The 16,765-nt window shown below is 46.5% G+C and overlaps 1 protein-coding gene across 7 annotated transcripts in view; it reads right to left on the bottom strand.

Moving 5' to 3' along the window:
- LOC139563695 (ral GTPase-activating protein subunit alpha-1-like) overlaps positions 1 to 16,765 on the bottom strand; it is a 119,351-nt gene that overhangs the window by 63,091 nt on the left and 39,495 nt on the right. For 4 of the 7 annotated variants that reach the window (XR_011672621.1, XM_071382555.1, XM_071382556.1 and 1 more), the window contains exons 18-28: positions 15,121 to 15,261; positions 8,539 to 8,727; positions 4,722 to 4,840; positions 4,346 to 4,556; positions 3,825 to 4,007; positions 3,348 to 3,506; positions 2,978 to 3,171; positions 2,673 to 2,771; positions 784 to 939; positions 564 to 692; positions 138 to 263 (exon numbers count right to left, since the gene is read on the bottom strand). Coding sequence is in view for 6 of the 7 variants with exons in the window: in XM_071382555.1 (XP_071238656.1) it covers positions 138 to 263; positions 564 to 692; positions 784 to 939; positions 2,673 to 2,771; positions 2,978 to 3,171; positions 3,348 to 3,506; positions 3,825 to 4,007; positions 4,346 to 4,556; positions 4,722 to 4,840; positions 8,539 to 8,727; positions 15,121 to 15,261 (1,706 nt within the window). In the remaining variant the exon portion in view is untranslated. Of the gene's footprint in view, positions 1 to 137; positions 264 to 563; positions 693 to 783; positions 940 to 2,672; positions 2,772 to 2,977; positions 3,172 to 3,347; positions 3,507 to 3,824; positions 4,008 to 4,345; positions 4,557 to 4,721; positions 4,841 to 7,185; positions 8,728 to 15,120; positions 15,262 to 16,765 lie in introns of all 7 variants that reach the window. The other 3 variants (XM_071382558.1, XM_071382559.1, XM_071382554.1) reach the window with 2 other exon arrangements.

The raw sequence follows: 16,765 nt of genomic DNA on the forward strand, positions 1-16,765 counted from the left end.
AAACAATCAAAAAGCAATAGGGGCAATCAATAAATGTTCAATACCCAAACGTGGAGCGGTTCCTACAGGTTGCAGCAATATAATAAAGCAGGTTGAAAATGTAGAGTTAACCGCCCACCCCACATGAGGACAGTTACCTTAACGTCTCTGAACTTGGTCATGACCACATCAGCGCTGGTGGGGTGTAGGGCAGGCAGCTCCTCGTATAGGTTAGGGAAACACACCAGAGAACCCAGCAGGATCTGAGCCTCCACCCGTGGGGCCTGACAGAGAGACAAACAGGGGGGCAAACTCAGAGGACTACAGTGTTGAAACAGATCATTTAACTGTACTGGGGGGAGGTGTTGTGTGGTGCATCCAGAAGTATGTGTACAGTATATTGAAGCAAGTTTTCTGATTCAAAATGAGGGGAGAATTAAAACACCTCAAAATGTAAAGTGAATCTGCACTTATGAGAATAAACATCAGTCAGCCAATAAGTCAGTCAGTCCTAACAGACAGCTATTCCAGTGCATTACGATCATAATCAGAGAGATAGTGAATTGCAGCAGTGTTGTTCTCACATTGAGGGAGGAGCAGGCTGTGACTCTGCTGGCTGCGATGATGAAATCCAGGATAAGCATGGTGGCTCCAGGCAGCCCGATGGAGAAGAACCGAGGAGAACAGTGCTTAATGATAGTGTTCACTATGTCCTGAGGAACACAGAGGGAACAGTATTTAACAGAGGGTAGTGATAACTGCAGCCTCTCTCAGAAACACACATGCGCACGAAAACACACACACCTGGTCGACGTGCATAAGGCCACAGTGCATGATGTTGTAGAAGTGTGTGAGGAAGTCTGAGTTGGGCGAAACGTCCTGCCTCCTCTTCATGATCTTACAGATGAGCTTGTAGGCGTGTAGCTTCCCCTGTTTGTACCTCTCTGTCAGCATGGTCGCCTGTACAGGGGACAAGCAGTTGTGACACAGTCACAGATACAAGGGTAGAAGTGTTATGTTATTCACTTCAGTGTAATGTTAAGAATAAGGCTCTCCTGTATCTGTACATACTGTACCAGTCAAAAGTTGGGACACATCTACTCATTCAAGGGGTTTTCTTTATTTTTTACTATTTTAGACAATGTAGAATAATAGTGAAGACATCAAAACTATGAAATAACACATATGGAATCATGTAGTAACCCAAAAAGTGTTAAACAAAATACATTTTATATTTGAGATTCTTCAAAGTAGCCACCCTTTGCCTTGATGACAGCTTTGCACACTCTTGGCATTCTCTCAACCAGCTTCATGAGGTAGTCACCTGGAATGCATTTCAATTAATAGGTGTGCCTTACTAAAAAAAGTTAATTTGTGGAATTTCTTTCCTTCTTAATGCATTTGAGCCAATCAGTTGTGTTGTGACATGGTAGTGGTGGTATACAGAAGATAGCCCTATTTGGTAAAAGACCAAGTCCATATTATGGCAAGAACAGCTCAAATAAGCAAAGAAAAACGACAGTCCATCATTAATTTAAGACATGAAGGTCAGTCAATCAGGAAAATTTCAATATCTTTCAATAACTAAGTGCAGTTGCAAAAACCATCAAGCGCTATGATGAAACTGGCTCTCATGAGGACTGCCACAGGAAAGGAAGACTCATAGTTAACTCTGCTGCAGAGGATAAGTTCATTCGAGATAACTGCACCTCAGATTACAACACGAATAAATAACAGACACATCTCAACATCAAACGTTCAGAGGAGACTACGTGAATCAGGCCTTCATGGTCGAATTGCTGCAAAGAAACCACTACTAAAGGACACCAATAATAAGAAGAGACTTGCTTGGGCCAAGAAACACGAGCAATGGACATTAGACCAGTGTAAATCTGTCCTTTGGTCTGATGAGTCCAAATTTGAGATTTTTGGTTCCAACCGCCGTGTCTTTGTGAGACGCAGAGTAGATGAACGGGTGATATCCGCATGTGTGGTTCCCACCGTGAAGCATGGAGGAGGTGGAGGGATGGTGTGGGGGTGCTTTGCTGGTAACACTGTCTGTCATTTATTTAGAATTCAAGGCACACTTAACCAGCATGGCTACCACAGCCTTCTACAGTGACAAGCCATCCCATCTGGTTTGCGCTTAGTGGGACTATCATTTGTTTTTCAACAGGACAATAACCCAACACACCTCCAGGCTGTGTAAGGGCTATTTGACTAAGAAGGAGAGTGATGGAGTGCTGCATCAGATGACCTGGCCTCCACAATCACCCGACCTCAACCCAATTGAGATGATTTGGGATGAGTTGGAACGCAGAGCGAAGGAAAAGCAGGAACAAGTGCTCAGCATATGTGGGAACTCCTTCAAGACTGTTGGAAAAGGATTCCAGGTGAAGCTGGTTGAAAGAATGCCAAGAGTGTGCAAAGCTGTCAAAGGCAAAGGGTGGCTACTTTGAAGAATGTAAAATCTATTTTGATTTGTTTAACACTTTTTTGGTAACTACATGATTCCATATGTGTTATTTCATAGTTTTGATGCCTTCGCTATTATTCGACAATGTAGAAAAGAGTAAAAATAAAGAAAAACCCTTGAATGAGTAGGTGTGTCCAAACTTTTGACTGGTACTGTATGTTACCCTCAAAGTACATGTATTTTATAACGTAATGGAACAGTGAGAGGTAATACTTACTTTGAAGAGCCAGGGGGTGAGGATCCGGAGGGGAGGGATGAGGACCGGGGGAGGAGGAGATGACTGGTTGTCCAGAGAGATGCCAAGATTATCTCTGATCTGATGAGAGAGGGAGGAAGGAGAAAGAAGAAAGAAAAGAGAGATTGAGAGAGAGAAGATAGGAGAAAAAGAAAGAAAGGAGAGAGAAAGAGAGAGAGAGAGACAGAAAGAGTAAATTAATGTCGTGAATGAGTGTCTTACATACATTGATCCAGTAACTTCCATTCTTGTATTGAGTACAGTCTGATTCCTGTATGGTTCCTCACCTTGGCCAGGTTCTGCCACAGCTCACAAAGGTAGTCAAAGACCTGCGCGTGGATCTCTGGGTCCTTAATGGTGTTCACATCACCCAGAATGCCTAGCATCCTCCGCCACATCACCGTGGCAACATCAGCGTGCCAACCGGTCAGGGAGCCACCGGCCATCACACTGCAGTCCTCTGTAGGAAACTCACTGGTTTCTGAGAGGAGGGAGAAGGGGGACAACACTTTTGAGTACACTGTTAGTATGTAAATAAGGCTGAGTGTGTAGTGTGTTTGTGTTGTGTGACAAATAGGTGAGGGACCGTTTAAGTTTGGGTAGTGACTAGATAAGCCAGTTACTATGGAGAGCAGTGTGGGTGTGTGTGTGTATTACCCAGGTCATCAGGAGTGTGTAGTACAGAGTGATGTAGTTTCTCATCCAGCTGCAGGTCCTCGTGCTGCATCCCTATGTGTTCAGCGGTCAGGGTGGCTGGAGACGGGCTCTGTGAGCAGGAACCACCCAGGGAATGCATCGGGGACGCACTCTCTGAACCTGGATGGAGGCACACAGAGATTGATGTAATGAATTAGGTAGACATTGTATAATAATAATTTATTGGATTGAATCCATATTTTATCATGGATTTCTATGAGCTTTCCCAGATGATCAAAGTTCTTTAATGTGGGAAAGTCACTAAGATGTATAAAAGGATGAGTGATGTGGACATTGAAAGCCGATGTGTTCTGATTTGTGAATCTGCAATTCTGACCTGTGATGGTGTCTGCAGACAGGCCTTGCTGGCTCAGACTGCTGGTCTCTGAGTCTGTGTGTGTGTGTGTGTGTGTGTGTGTGTGTGTCTCTCTCTCTGACCTGTGATGGTGATGGCGTCTGCAGACAGGCCGTGATGGCTCAGACTGCTGGTCTCTGAATCTATGTGCAGGGTCGTGAGGCTGGACAGCTCCTGTTCCTCTGCAGTCTGGGGAACCCCTCCAAGGCTAGCGTTATCCTGGTCCAAAGACCCCGCACCACAGCCATCCGGACCAAAGCTGAAATCTAACAGCATAGTGCCACCCAGTGGTCAGTACAAGTAGTAGTCCTCCAGCATGTCAAGCGCAATGTACAATTCACGCCCCCTCCGATCTACTCCCACTCCGATCTACTCCCACTCCGATCCACTCACACTCTGATCCACTCCCACTCTGATCCACTCCCACTCCGATCCACTCCCACTCCGATCCACCACGATCCACTCCACTACTATGTTACTTAGTTACAGAACCAGATTTTTTACACAACCAATATGCATGCAAAGCAAGAGTGAGCTATCATGATATCATGATTTATAACCTGATTTAACGAGATGTGACGTCAGCTGTGGTGATGTCACTTACTTTCCAACTTGCAGTTGGCGTACTGGAAGGCGTTGAAGGAGTCTGATTGGCTGTCGGAGCTGATGACGTCGCTGCTGCTGGCGGGGGAGGTCCACTCAGAGGGCACACCGGGGTCGTCCATGGGTTGTGTGACGTTCTGACGGTCCAGGAGCTCCGGCAGGTCTTTGGGGATCTCCAGACTACCGGGGCTACTGCCACGCCTCGTCATGCCCTGCAGAGAGAGGTAGAGAGGAGAAGTTAGTACTCTAATGTTTGGACTAAACATATAGAGAGCATGAGCTGAGAACAGTCACTTATTCACTCAGCTCAGAAATTGTGTGTGTGTGTGCACGCGCGTGCATGAGAAATGGAAAAAGAAAATTGAAAGGTGACTTACAGAGGTGCCTCTCGCTCGCAGACGCTCTTGGATAAATTTGTCCATCAGGTCTCCAAAGTTTTGGTTGCCGTTATCACTGGACACAGCACGCATCGTCTGACAAGGGTCCTCTTTGTTGCCTGTGTCCAGGCAGAGAGCAAAGGACATACACGTCACCCCACTGTCAGAAGATACAGACACACACAGCTACAAGCATCTTCACATCTTTATCATACAGACCTCCTCAACACAATACAAGACCATTGGACTAAAATATTGAATGCATGTCATTCCTATAGGCAGTGGATCATTTTAAGTTCAGAAATGTATGCCTGTGTAAAAGTATCAGTCAATAAAGTAAGGTAACTGTGGTGTTGTATGTGCTGTTAAATAGAGATTAAGAATTAAGGTAACTGCTACACAATTCTCAACGAAACAACCTTAAAGAAAATCCAACCAACACAACTGAGTCCAACCAGTAAAGCGATGCAGGAGTTACTCACATGCATGCAGTCCGAGAGAGAGGGAGAGAAAGAGAACCTTGTCTTGTCTAAGCCATGAGTACAGCACACCACAGAACAGAGATTAGTCTAGCTATGTAAACTGCACTGTGGTTGGGTGAGGGAGCGGTCAGTCAGTTAGTCTAGCTATGTAAACTGCACTGTGGTTGGGCGAGGGAGCGGTCAGTCAGTTAGTCTAGCTATGTAAACTGCACTGTGGTTGGGTGAGGGAGCGGTCAGTCAGTTAGTCTAGCTATGTAAACTGCACTGTGGTTGGGTGAGGGAGCGGTCAGTCAGTTAGTCTAGCTATGTAAACTGCACTGTGGTTGGGTGAGGGAGTGGCCAGTCAGTTAGTCTAGCTATGTAAACTGCACTGTGGTTGGGTGAGGGAGCGGTCAGTCAGTTAGTCTAGCTATGTAAACTGCACTGTGGTTGGGCGAGGGAGCGGTCAGTCAGTTAGTCTAGCTATGTAAACTGCACTGTGGTTGGGTGAGGGAGCGGTCAGTCAGTTAGTCTAGCTATGTAAACTGCACTGTGGTTGGGTGAGGGAGCGGTCAGTCAGTTAGTCTAGCTATGTAAACTGCACTGTGGTTGGGTGAGGGAGCGGTCAGTCAGTTAGTCTAGCTATGTAAACTGCACTGTGGTTGGGTGAGGGAGTGGCCAGTCAGTTAGTCTAGCTATGTAAACTGCACTGTGGTTGGGTGAGGGAGCGGTCAGTCAGTTAGTCTAGCTATGTAAACTGCACTGTGGTTGGGTGAGGGAGCGGTCAGTCAGTTAGTCTAGCTATGTAAACTGCACTGTGGTTGGGTGAGGGAGCGGCCAGTCAGTTAGTCTAGCTATGTAAACTGCACTGTGGTTGGGTGAGGGAGTGGTCAGTCAGTTAGTCTAGCTATGTAAACTGCACTGTGGTTGGGCGAGGGAGTGGTCAGTCAGTTAGTGTGTTAACTGGGTAGCCAAGGGAAACTGAAAGATGAGGCAGCATACATATGAAGGCCATGATACATTAATTAATAGTTATTGTATTCACTTAAATGTTGAGCTGGATTGTCAAAGAGAAGCAGAGGGCATAGAGTATGTCCCCATCCCGTGACATTTCTCTGGTTAGTTTGAACTTTCAACTGTGTTTAAGTTCTAAACTAGTGACCTGCCATTAAAAATGTGTGTTTCTACTGCCCTAAGAAGCCACTACTGCATGTTCTGCTAACCCAAAGATTATGGCAAGCTGTGTCAACTGCCAATGTTAAAATAGTATCTAGCTACGCCAGTGAAATTTAGTGGAAGAAAAAATAAGAGACATTGGACTTTGTGGTAGAGTGTCATTGAAGTGACTCAAGAGGGCCCAGCTCAATGCGTGGTGCTGAAATCCTATTCTCCATCAGAAGGGTTATACTGCCCCCACCTGTTTGGAGGTATATTGACATGTTATTAGAGCATCAGCTTAGACTAGAGGACACAGATACATTTCCCAGTTTCATACATGGAAGAAATGGACTTCATAGACCAGTATCATGCTACACTATGTGTTCTGTGTCAATTTATCAATGTAAGTGAGTTAGATAGCCAGTTTTGGCCTGTAGATTTGCCCTCAGTGTGAGCAGTGAATGTGTTGTACGGTGTTGAGCTGCTATGATAGAGAAGGCGGAGGGGGAGGTGTGAGGCCGCATGCATCATTCAGGGAAGGAAGAGGAGGGGCAGAAGAGATTTAGTCCAAGAAATGTAGGAGGAGGAGGGGAGAGCCATCCCAGGAGGAGGGGCCTTTGGCCAGGCTTTGGTTCTTTTTTGGGATCGTGTCTGCTACTTTAAAACAGAAAATAAAAAAAAGCTTCAATTCAATCCGCATTCAGCAAAAACAGTTAATAAAAATAACTGAAAAAGATGGAGGAGATAGAACGGTGGTGCTTTGTGTTTTTGTTTCATTTTGTAGTTTTGTTTTTCCATGTTGTGGTAGTGCCTTGGAGCACAGCGATGCTCCTCAAGTCTCTCACCTGGTGCTTTCTTTCCGAAATAGCCCAATACATGAGTGTACAGGTCCCTCAGGGGCGCCTCTGTGGCCCCGCCGGGGGCTTTGCTGTGCCGCTGGGGAGACGCGGAGCCGGAGGCGTGGGCCTTGGGCTTGGAGAGAGCATGGACCACAGATTTATACACACCGCCCAACAGAGCCCCCTGCTGCTGCCGAGAAGGACTGATCCCTGACTCCGCATCCTGGGACCTGGACCGGGTCCCACGAGGCCGAAGGGAGGAGCGCCCCAGACGGACACGTCCTGGCTCTGTCGCATGACCCCCCACTCCACTGGCCTCCCGTTCTGGCTGCTCCCCGCTTCCGCTCACCCCCTCCCCTCCTGACCTCTCTTTACCCTTTGACCCCCCCAACCCTGCCCCAGCCCCTCCAGATCCCACCCCTCCTACAGAGTGGCTGCTGAAGTGGCTGAGGCGGCGCAGCCTGATCCTCCAGTGGGCCTCCTTGGAGTCTAGAGGGTTGTGGAACTGGACAGACTCTGTGGAGGGCCGGAAGCTGACGTGTACCCCTCCCCCTGCCCCATGGCGCTTTTTGGGGCTACCCCGGACCAGCCTGGGCTTCAGGGAGTGGTGGAGGTTGAGGGAGAAGGACTGCTGCTGGGGCTGAGGGGTCTGTTGGCCTGAACCTCCTGTTTCATTATTATACTCACACTCTGTGGCGTCTTGCCTGACCAAGTGGGGCTCTTCCCTATTCTCTGTTCCCCGAGTAGTTACCTGCTGGTCAAGACTAGAGCTCCCCCTGCTGATCAGCTCCGAGTCATCACTCTGTTCCAAACACTCATAGATGCTCTTCTCAGCAGGCTGCTGCTCTGCCTCTGTACTGTTCTCTTCTGCTGATTTTAAGATGCTATGCTGCCTTACCTGGACCTGTCTCCTGACCTGCTGTGACCCTGACTGTACCATCACAGTGCGACCCTCCACAGCATCACTAGGGCCACCCCTCTCCCCCCCTTCACCTCCCTCCTCCAGGCTTATGTGCATCACGTACTCCCTGAGAGAGCTAAGTAGGTCCTCCTCCCTCTGCATCTCCCCCTCCTCATCTCTCTCAGAGGACTGGGTGAGGGTGGAGGAGAAGGAGGCTCCACCACATGTCCAGTCAGGGGCAGGGGGGCGGGGGCCTATCACCTGCCACAGGTAGTCATAGATGCTATCCCCTATCCCCACTTCCAGAGGGGCCACCCTGCTACCTGGGGCTGTGTGGGGGTTGGGGGGGTGCAGGGAGTGGCTGCGGGAGGAGCAAGGGGGGTGGTGGGCGTCGTGGGGGGCAAAGACAACGGTGATGGTGGAGTGAGAGGGGGGACAGTCGGGGACAGGAAGTGCACCTTTGACCCTCTCAGCGATGAAGGGCTCCATGATGTCAGAAGCGCTGCTGCTGCGGGGGAGCGGAGGTCCCTGGGGTTCCAGGTCACTGGATGCTGAGAACACGTCAGAGGCCGGGTTATTCTCGCTCTGGGAGCAGTGGCGGATCCTGGGTGCCCGAGAGGCCATGGCCATGGGGGGGTCCTCCATATCTGGACAAAGGGGATACACAGGGCACAGCTCACTGGAGGGGTCCTACCAACTCTACGTGCAGGAAAACACAGCGAAGGGAATGGATCAGTAACATACACCACACCGTGGTGCAACAATATGATCATATACAGTCATACATTTTCCACATTTTGTTAATTTACAGCCTCATTCTAAAATGGATTAAATAGTTGTTGTTATTTCATCAATCTACACACAACACCCCAGAATGACAAAGCGGTTTAGAAATTTTAGCAAATGTATTATAAATAAAAAACAGAAATACCTTATTTACATACAGTACCAGGTAAAATTTTGGACACACCTACTTATTCAAGGGGTTTTCTTTATTTTGACTATTTTCTACATTGTAGAATATTAGCGAAGGGATCAAAACTATGAAATAACACATATGGAGTCATTTGATTCTTCAAAGTAGCCACCCTTTGCCTTGATGATAGACTTGCACACTCTTGGCATTCTCTCAACCAGCTTCACCTGGAATTCTTTTACAACAGTCTTGAAGAGTTCCCACATATGCTGAGCACTTGTTGGCTGCTTTTCCTTCACTCCGGAGTTCAACTCATCCCAAACCATCACAATAGGGTAGAGGTCGGGTGATTGTGGCGGCCAGGTCATCTGATGTAGCACTCCATTGCTCTCCTTCTTGGTCAAACAGCCCTTACACAGTCTGGAGGTGTGTTGGGTTATTGTCCTGTTGAAAAACAAATGATAGTCCCACTAAGCGCCAACCAGATGGGATGGCGTATTGCTGCAGAATGCTGTGGTAGCCATGCTGGTTAAGTGTGCCTTGAATTATAAATAAATCACTGACAGTGTCACCAGCAAAGCACCCCCAAACCATTACACCTCCTCCTCCATGCTTCACGGTGGGAACCACACATGCGGAGAATGAGATCATCTGTTCACCTACTCTGCGTCTCACAAATCTCAAATTTGGACAAATTTGGAAATTTGGACCAAAGAACAGATTTCCACCGGTCTAATGTCCACTGCTCGTGTTTCTTGGCCCAAGCAAGTCTCTTCTTATTATTGGTGTCCTTTAGTAGTGGTTTCTTTGCAGCAATTTGACCATGACGGCCTGATTCACGCAGTCTCCTCTGAACAGTTGATGTTGAGATGTGTCTGTTACTTGAACTCTGAGAAGCATGTATTTGGGCTGCATTTTCTGAGGCCGGTAACTCTAATGAACTTAACCTCTGCAGTAGAGGTAACTCTGGGTCTTCCTTTCCTGTGGCGGTCCTCATGAGAGCCAGTTTCATCATAGAGCTTCATGGTTTTCGCGACTGCACTTGAAGAAAGTCCTTAAAATGTTCTGCTTTGATTGACCTTCATGTCTTAAAGAAATTATGGACTGTCATTTCTCTTTGCTTATTTGAGCTGTTCTTGCCATAATATGGACTTGGTCTTTTACCAAATAGGGCGATCTTCTGTACACCACCCCTACCATGTCACAACACAACTGATTGGCTCAAACGCATTAAGAAGGAAAGAAATTCCACAAATTAACTTTAACAAGGCACACCTGTTAATTTAAATGCATTCCAGGTGACTACCTCATGAAGCTGGATGAGAGAATGCCAAGAGTGTGCAAAGCTGTCATCAAGGCAAAGGGTGGCTACTTTGAAGAATCTCAAATATAAAATATATTTTGATTTTCTTAACACCTTTTTAGTTACTACATGATTACACATCTATTATTTCATAGTTTTGATGTCTTCACTATTATTCTACAATGTAGAAAATAGTAAAAATAAAGAAAAACCCTTGAATAAGTAGGTGTCTCCAAACTTTTGACTGGTACTGTAAGTATTCAGACCCTTTGCTGTGAGACTCGAAATTGAGGTCAGGTGCATCCTGTTTCCATTGAACATCCTTGAGATATTTCTACAACTTGTTTGGAGTCCACCTGTGGTAAATTCAATTGATGGGACACGATTTGGAAAGGCACACACCTGTCTATATAAAGGTCCCACAGTCGACAGTGCATGTCCGAGTAAAGACGAAGCCATGAGTTCGAAGGAATTGTCCGTAGAGCTCCGAGACAGGATTGTGTCGATGCACAGATCTGGGAAGGGTACCAAAAAAATGTCTGCAGTGTTTAAGGTCCCCAAGAATACAGTAGCCTCTTAAATAGAAGTTTGGAACCACCAAGACTCTTCCTAGAGCTGGCCGCCCAGCCAAACTGAGCAATCTGGGGAGAAGGGCCTTGATCAGGGAGGTGACCAAGAACCCAATGGTCACTCTGACAGAGCTCCAGAATTCCTCTGTGGAGATGGGAGAACCTTCCAGAAGGACAACCATCTCTGCAGCACTCCACCGATCAGGCCTTTATGGTAGAGTGGCCAGACGGAAGCCACTCCTCAGTAAAAGGCACATGACAGCCCGCTTGGAGTTTGCCAAAAGGCACCTATAGGACTCTGACCATGAGAAACAAGGTTCTCTGGTCTGATGAAACCAAGATTGAACTATTTGGCCTGAATGCCAAGCGTCACATCTGGAGGAAACCTGGCACTATCCCTAAGGTGAAACATGGTTGTGGCAGGATCATGCTGTGGGGATGTTTATCAGCGTCAGGGACTGGGAGACTAGTCAGGATTTAGGGAAAGATGAACGAAGCAAAGTACAGAGAGATCCTTGATGAAAACCTACTCCAGAGAGCTCAGGACCTCAAACTGGGGACAAAGGAGGGATCAATTTTGTTTTAAGTTCCTCGGCGTACACATCACAGACAAACTGAAATGGTCCACCCACACAGACAGTGGTAAGAAGGCGAAACGGCGCCTTTGGCTTGTCACCCAAAACCCTGACAAACTTTTACAGAAGCACAAACGAGAGCATCCTGTCGGGCTGTATCACAGCCTGGTACAGCAACTGCACCGCCCACAACCACAAGGCTCTCTAGAGGGTAGTGAGGTCTGCACAACGCATCACCGGGGGCAAACTACCTGCCCTCCATGACAGCTACAACACCCGATGTCACAGGAAGGCAAAAAAGACAATCTAGGAAAATAACCACTTGAGCCACTCCCTGTTCACACCGCTACCATCCAGAAGGCGAGGTATGTACAGGTGCATCAAAGCTGCGACCAAGAGACTGAACAGCTTCTATCTGAAGGCCATCAAACTGCTAAACAGCAATCACTAACACAGAGAGGCTGCTGCCTAACATGGAGACCCAATCACTAACACAGAGAGGCTGCTGCCTAACATTGAGACCCAATCACTGGCCACTTTAACAAATGGATCACTAGTCACTTTAAACAATGCCACTTTAACAATCTTTATATATCTTACATTACTCATATCATATGTATATACTGTATTTTATACCATCTATTGCACCTTGCCTATGCCGCTCGGCCATCGCTCATCCATATATTTATATGTACAGTTGAAGTCAGAAGTTTACATACACTTAGGTTGGAGTCATTAAAACTCGTTTTTCAACCACTCCACAAATTCCTTGTTAACAAACTATAGTTTTGGAAAGTCGGTTAGGACATCTACTTTGTGCATGACACAAGTTATTTTTCCAACAATTGTTTACAGACAGATTATTTCACTTATAATTCACTGTATCACAATTCCAGTGGGTCAGAAGTTTACATACACTAACTTGACTGTGCCTTCAAACAGCTTGGAAAATTCCAGAAAATGATGTCATGGCTTTAGAAGCTTCTGACAGGCTAATTGACACAATTTGAGTCAATTTGAGGTGTACCTGTGGATGTATTTCAAGGCCTACCTTCAAACTCAGTGCCTCTTTACTTGACATCATGGGAAAATCAAAAGAAATCAGTCAAGACCTCAGAAAAACAATTGTAGACCTCCACAAGTCTGGTTCATCCTTGGGAACAATTTCCAAATACAAACAATAGTACGCAAGTATAAACACCGTGGGACCACGCAGCCGACATACCGCTCAGGAAGGAGACACGTTCTGTCTCCTAGAGATGAACGTACTTTGGTGTGAGAAGTGCAAATCAATCCCAGAACAACAGCAAAGGACCTTGTGAAGATGCTGGAGGAAACAGGTACAAAAGTATCTATATCCACAGTAAAACGAGTCCTATAATTGGCATAACCTGAAAGGCCGCTCAGCAAGGAAGAAGCCACTACTCCAAAACCGCCATAAAAAAGCCAAACTACGGTTTGCAACTGCACATGGGGACAAATATCGTACGTTTTGGAGAAAAGTCCTCTGGGCTGATGAAACAAAAATAGAACTGTTTGACCATTATGACCATCGTTATGTTAGGAGGAAAAAGGGGGAGGCTTGCAAGCCGAAAAACACCATCCCAACCGTGAAGCACGGGGATGCAGCATCATGTTGTGGGGGTGCTTTGCTGCAGGAGGGACTGGTGCACTTCACAAAGTAGATGGCATCATGAGGCAGAAAAATTATGTGGATATATTGAAGCAACATCTCAAGACATCAGGCAGGTTAGTTTAAGTTAAAGCTTGGTCGCAAATGGGTCTTCCAAATGGACAATGACCCCAAGCATACTTCCAAAGTTGTGGCAAAATGGCTTAAGGACAACAAAGTCAAGGTATTGGAGTGGCCATCACAAAGCCCTGAGCTCAATCCTACAGGAAATCTGTGGGTAGAACTGAAAAAGTGTGTGTGAGCAAGGTGGCCTACAAACCTGACTCAGTTACACCAGCTCTGTCAGGAGGAATGGGCCAAAATTCACCCACTTATTGTGGGAAGCTTGTGGAAGGCTACCCAAAATGTTTGACCCAAGTTAAACAATTTAAAGGCAATGCTACCAAATACTAATTGAGTGTATGTAAACTTCTGACCCACTGGGAATGTGATGAAAGAAATAAAAGCTGAAATAAATCATTCGCTCTACTATTATTCTGACATTTCACATTCTTAAAATAAAGTGGTGATCCTAACTGACCTAAGACAGGCCATTTTTACTAGGATTAAATGTCAGGAATTGTGAAAAACTGAGTTTAAATCTATTTGGCTAACGTGCATGTAAACTTCCGACTTAAACTGTACATATTCTCACTCACCCCTTTAGATTTGTGTGTATTAGGTAGTTGTTGGGGAATTGTTAGATTACTTGATAGATATTACTGCACTGTCGGAATTAGAAGCACAAGCAGTTCGCTACACTCACATTAACATCTGCTAAACATGTATATGTGACCAATACAATTTGATTTGATTTGAAAGGTTCACCTTCCAACAGGACAATGACCCTAAGCATACAGCGAAGACAACACAGGAGTGGCTTCGGGGGCAAGTCTCAATGTTCTTGAGTGGCCCAGCCAGAACCCAGACTTGAACCCGATCAAACATCTCTGGAGAGACCTGAAAATACCTGTGCAGCGACGCTCCCCATCCAACCTGACAGAGCTTGAGAGGATCAATTTCGAGTCTCATAGCAAAGGGTCTGAATACTTATCCAAATAAGGTATCTGTTTAACATGTTTAATACATTTGCAAAAACCCCTAAAAACTTGCTTTCGCTTCGTCACTATGGGGTATTGTGTGTAGATTGATGAGGGAAAAAAATCTATTTAATCAATTTCAGAATAAGGCTGTGTAACGTAAAACAAAAATGAAAAAGGGGAAGGAGTCTGAATACTTTCTGAATGCATTGTACATCTGTGTAAAGGATGAAATGATCAGGTGGTTGAATTTAGTCAGCCCAATAGGCAAGTTTGTATTAATGGTTTACTCTAACCCAATATCACTTCACCCAAGAGCACCAACCAAGTCCATGCAATAACATGTTGTTTTCTTATGTATGCATGTTCTCATATACAAAAACAATGGCAGACAAAACATGGCAAAAACTGCATTCCTACATGGTTAATATAAATTTAAGCTGCATCCAATCATATCCATATCATTAAAGCCAAAACAGCTGCAGTAGAGGAAACAGACAAATTACAATACATCAATAAGAACAAATGAGAATTCATCCCAAAAAAATCATTTAAAAAATGGGTTGACAACATGTCATATTTTAGCAGAAGCCATCAAATCAGCAGAAGCCATCAAATCATAAATTGATAGGGACTAGGGGTGCACACCAAACCACATGCAGGGAAAACTGTTTGTATCTGAGAAGGATATTAAATAGTGATTCAGAAACAACAACAGCCTAAAAACACAACACACCCCAAGAGTCTAGGCCTGAGAGAAATATCCTCAAACAAGAGCTCACAAACACACCAAGACAAGCAGGCTGTGTGGAATCACAAGCAAAGGCAAGCATAGAAACAATATGCAGAGACGGACAAGAACATACAGATAGTGAGTGAAGAAGTGAAGTGGCTGGAGGGGGGTACAGATAGACACACAGGTACAGATAGAGGTACAGGTACAGGCGTAGAGTAGTGGTCTCTACCTGCCAGCTCGTCAGCTAGGGAAGTGAGGACAGAGTCAGACAGGAGAGGGTTGAGAGGATGGATCAGGACAGGGGCACTTTTAGCGCTGCGGATAAAGGCTTGGGACAGGAAGCTGTCGCCCGTAGAGCAGCTACGCAGGGCTGAGGGACGGACGGACGCCACACAGAGAGGAGAGAGAAGGGAGTAGAAGGAGAGAAAGGAGGAGGGGAGGTGAAAGAAGGAAAGGGGAGAGGGAAGAGAAAATAGAGAAGAGTAGGGGTCATGGAATAGAGGGACAGAGAGGAAATGGATAGAAAAGGAGTTTAGAAAGAAGAGGAAGGTAAAAACGGGAGAGGAGGAAGGTGAGAAAGTGAAAGGAGAAAGTGAGGACTGTGAGCGTAAGGCAGAGAGCAGTGACCTTCAGAGAGGAGGACTAGGAAAAGGCAAAGCTGCTGTCTGTACCTCAGGAGCCAGGTCACAGAGCCCTCCGTGATTACGACTGTAGGTTACGACTGTAACCCCGGTTCTCTGATAGTATGAGTGAAGTATTTCACTACGGGATACGCACCCAGCGTATTCGTCAGAAGCCTTATTACAGTACGCCAGCCATGATTGGCTGGACGTCGAGACGTGTGCGTCGGGGAAGGGTGTCCCTCCTACCATATAAAGGACCCGACGCAGCATCTCTGAGTCATTCAAGAATAAGCCACACCACGGGCCGGGCGCAGTGCGCGCTAACCGAGGGGGCGGGTGCACGGTGTTTCCTCCGACACATTGGTGCGACTGGCTTCCGGGTTGGAGGCGCGCTGTGTTAAGAAGCAGTGCGGCTAGGTTGGGTTGTGCTTCGGAGGACGCATGACTTTCGACCTTCGTCTCTCCCGAGCCCGTACGGGAGTTGTAGCGATGAGACAAGATAGTAATTACTAGCGATTGGATACCACGAAAATTGGGGAGAAAAGGGGATAAAAATTTAAAAAAAAAAAAAAAAAAAAAGAATAAGCCACACCTCTTCCTCGCTCATGCAAGGAGGGTGGTCTGGTGAAATACCTCACTCATACTATCAGAGAACCGGGGTCGCGAGCTTGCTGGTGTCCTCCAGCAACGGTGCCATGGCGTCGAGCTGGTTGCCCCAGGTAGTGCTAGCCGTTGCTCCACAATCTCCCGTGGGGATATCCATCACCTCCGGTGCGCCGGTCCCCATGTTAGGATCCTGTTGACTCAAGCTAGCTTGGCGTGCTAGCCTGCGATGGAGGCTCTTCATGGTGAAGAAGGCACAGTGTGGACAGGAGCCAAGGGAGGCTAATGCTTCCTGGGCATGTTGCAGCCCAAGGCAAGCGGAGCACACCGAGTGGGTGTCCTTGGCCGATATCTTATTTCCACAGGAGCAGATTCGTAGTGGGAGCTTCTCCTCGTTTGAGGTGGGAGATGCCTTTGTCGCATAGCTTGGATGCTATGTTTTTAGCTGCCAGAAAAAAATAGCATGGTAGGCTAGTCCGATAGCTAGCTATTAGAGTGGGTTATCTCCGACGGTGGCACTCGGTGTGAAGGCCAGGTACCGTTTCCGAAAGGACAGGTTAGAAAAGATAGCTTGATGTAGCTAGTAAACTTTTCTTGCCAAAGTAAAAAAAGAAAAGCTAGCTAGCGTGGTGGCTAGTTTGCCGACGA

Source organism: Salvelinus alpinus, chromosome 34 (genome assembly GCF_045679555.1).
Source record: "Salvelinus alpinus chromosome 34, SLU_Salpinus.1, whole genome shotgun sequence".
In the NCBI taxonomy this organism is placed as follows: domain Eukaryota; kingdom Metazoa; phylum Chordata; class Actinopteri; order Salmoniformes; family Salmonidae; genus Salvelinus; species Salvelinus alpinus.